The sequence below is a fragment of the Lactuca sativa genome, chromosome 3 (genome assembly GCF_002870075.4).
Source record: "Lactuca sativa cultivar Salinas chromosome 3, Lsat_Salinas_v11, whole genome shotgun sequence".
Lineage (NCBI taxonomy): Eukaryota > Viridiplantae > Streptophyta > Magnoliopsida > Asterales > Asteraceae > Lactuca > Lactuca sativa.
Window position 1 is genome coordinate 295796889 of NC_056625.2, and position 2915 is coordinate 295799803.

General features: G+C 33.3%; 1 protein-coding gene across 1 annotated transcript; it reads right to left on the minus strand.

The window, feature by feature from the left end:
* Positions 1-1025: 1025 nt before the first annotated feature.
* LOC111889213 (uncharacterized) lies at positions 1026-2497 on the minus strand. The gene is made up of 3 exons (XM_023885347.1): positions 1955-2497; positions 1632-1863; positions 1026-1525 (listed from the first exon to the last, which is right to left on the minus strand). The coding sequence occupies exons 1-3, from the start codon at positions 2495-2497 to the stop codon at positions 1026-1028; spliced, it is 1275 nt and encodes a 424-aa protein (XP_023741115.1).
* Positions 2498-2915: the final 418 nt, after the last annotated feature.

A 2915-nucleotide genomic window follows, 5' to 3' on the forward strand; every position in this document is an offset into this window, starting at 1 on the left:
GGGTATGAACTCACCTTTGCTTTGATGTTTCGGTTTTGAAGAAGAGATGAAGAGATTTTTGGTCCTATCAAGCTTTCTTGAGTGGGTCTCGAACTTAGGAGGTTTCTAGGAGTATGATCACCAAACATTTGCTTAGAGGGAGTGATCTAACATGATAATGAAGTTATATAACTTGGATATGTAAGGAATTACCAAGAAAATGATGATTTTTGGTGGAAATCTTCTTGAACAACCCTAGATCTTCAAAAAATTGAGAGGAAAGGAAGGAGTGTTCTTGTTGGTGTTTGAGAGAGTTTGATGTGTGTGTGTGCTTACCTTCGGCCGAGATGAAGAAAAAGAGAGAGGGAACAAAGATTAAGATGTGATAGGTGCATAGATGTATGGGATTGGGGATTTGTTTAGAGGATAATTTTCATGGATTACCTCCATGTATTAGTGTGGTGACATGGCTTGGATAATTAGGGGGTGTTTGGATAAAAATATTTTTAGCTTATTAGCTTATTGCTTATTGCTTATTGTGGTGGGAATAAGTAGTTTTTTAGAAAGTGTTTGGATTATCTTATTGTGGTGGGAATAAGCAATAAGCAATAAGCAGTTTTAAGTGTTTGGCAAACAAAACAGCTTATATGAGTAAAATGACCAAAAAGGGCTTCCTCTTATATGTTAACATATTTATCTTATTAAAACAATTTTTTTTTATAAATAATAATAATAATAATAATAATTTTGTTATTCATAGGAACTAAAAAAAAACAATTATCATGCTACTACATATTTTTCTTATTAAAACAAAACATTTTTTTTTAAATAATAATAAAAATTTTCTTATTTATAAGAACTAAAAAAACAATTATCATGCTACTACATATTTTTCTAATTAAAACAAAACAATTCTTTTAAATAATAATAATAATATTAGACCACAAATTTCGTTCCAAATCCATATTATCCAAAATATTACACAAAATAGTTTCATGCTACTACATTAAACCATAAATGAAAATACTACAAAGTTTCAAAACAAATCATACACCATTACGTGCATGAGTGTTTGACCTTGAGAAAATCTGTCCTGCAATCATATCGCGTACTGCACACATATACATATCCTTAGTTCTACGTTGTGTACTTGATACTTCGTCATGTGGCTGAATACCATTATTGGGTCCTTCGTCATTGCGCGAAATATAAGATTCTTCTTGCGCTATTTGAAATGCTTCATCACCACTACCGCTCATTCTAATGTAATTGTTAATCGCCATTGAAGCTAACACAATTTTAACTTGGGTCTCAAAGTCGAAATATACATGGATATCTCTTAGTAACACCCATCGAGCCTTCCAGACTCCAAAAGCTCGTTCAATTATATTGCAAAGTGACGAATGATAATAGTTAAATTTTTCTTTGAAGCCTTTTGGTTCCCGCGAGGCAGAAGTCTGTCCACGTCGAAAATCGGGAATATGATAACGGATGTTTGAACCTTTATAGGGAGCAAGATAACCTTTTGTATTAGGATATCCGACATCTACAAGGTAATACTTACTTATACATGTACAAATAAAGCATATGATTGTTATTTATTTATACCATTTGAAAATATAAAACTTGTATTAATAAGTAATGATACTAACCATCGGCTGGAAGTGGAAACTTAACTTCACGTCTCCTTCGCGCTTCATTGAAAATTCTCGTATCATGTGCAGTCCCCTCCCATCCAGCCCACACAAAGGTAAAGCACATGTTGAAATCACATGCTTCCATAATATTTTGAGTAACGCAATTCTTTCGCCCAATGAATTTGATTTGTTCATGTTGCGGAACAGAGGCCTTCACGTGTGTTCCATCGATGGCACCAATATAATCCTACAATTTCAAAAAAATATAACAAGTTACCAATTATTTTTACAAGTACACAAATTCACCAAATAACATAACTTTGCAACTAAGTAACTACCTTAAAGTATGGATAATACCGAGGGTTATTTAAAATATGTTCTGGTATAGTTTCGTTGTAGTTAGCATTTGGTTTGATGATGTCCTTACTTAGGTTAACCACAACATCCAAGACTTTATGAAAATGCCTAAGGATTGTTTCTCCAGAATGATTAAAGAGCTCTTGAACTAACCGATTTCCACATCCATGTGCTAAGTACAACAAGAAAATACCAAGGGACTCTTGAATAAATACACGACGTGATTTCTTTAACCCATAATGTGCAACAAGATCCCTACATAACATGTTGAAAACCGGGACTTCTAATCTGAAAAGTTGATAACATCGGCTCTCATGATCGTTAAGTATTTCATTGATAAGCATGCTTCCTGTGAGCGTAGATGAACGACGACGTCTACGCACGTTTTTCAATTTCTGAGTCAATAGTAACCCTTTGACAGCAAGCCCACATAAAAGAAGTGTTTGAATCTCTTCATTTTCTTCAATTTCATCACATAAGTCATCACTTTCATATGAGTTTTCACTTTCACAGTCACTGGCCATGAATATAACCTATTACTAATGAAAAGGATACAAGGGTAAGATTGAAATTCACCACATACTAGATAAAATCATAGAAACATCATTGAAAAGAAAACAAGAGCAAAATCATGGGGCAAGGGCAAAATTTACCACAAAACAAACATCAAACGACATTGCATAAAACACACACAAAACAACCATTTAAATTTAACATAATAGTTGAAACAATAGGTCTGACACATGACAACCATTTAAAGTCTAGCTAATAGATAAAATCATAGAAAACGGAAACAAAACATAATCATGTGGCAAGGGAAAAATTGACCAAAAAATTAGAGAATGTATAACGCATGACATAAAAGGATAAGTCTAACACTACTTCTCTTTCTCTATAAGCCTCTTGAGAAACTCCATCTTTGTTTCATCACTCTTTGGAACC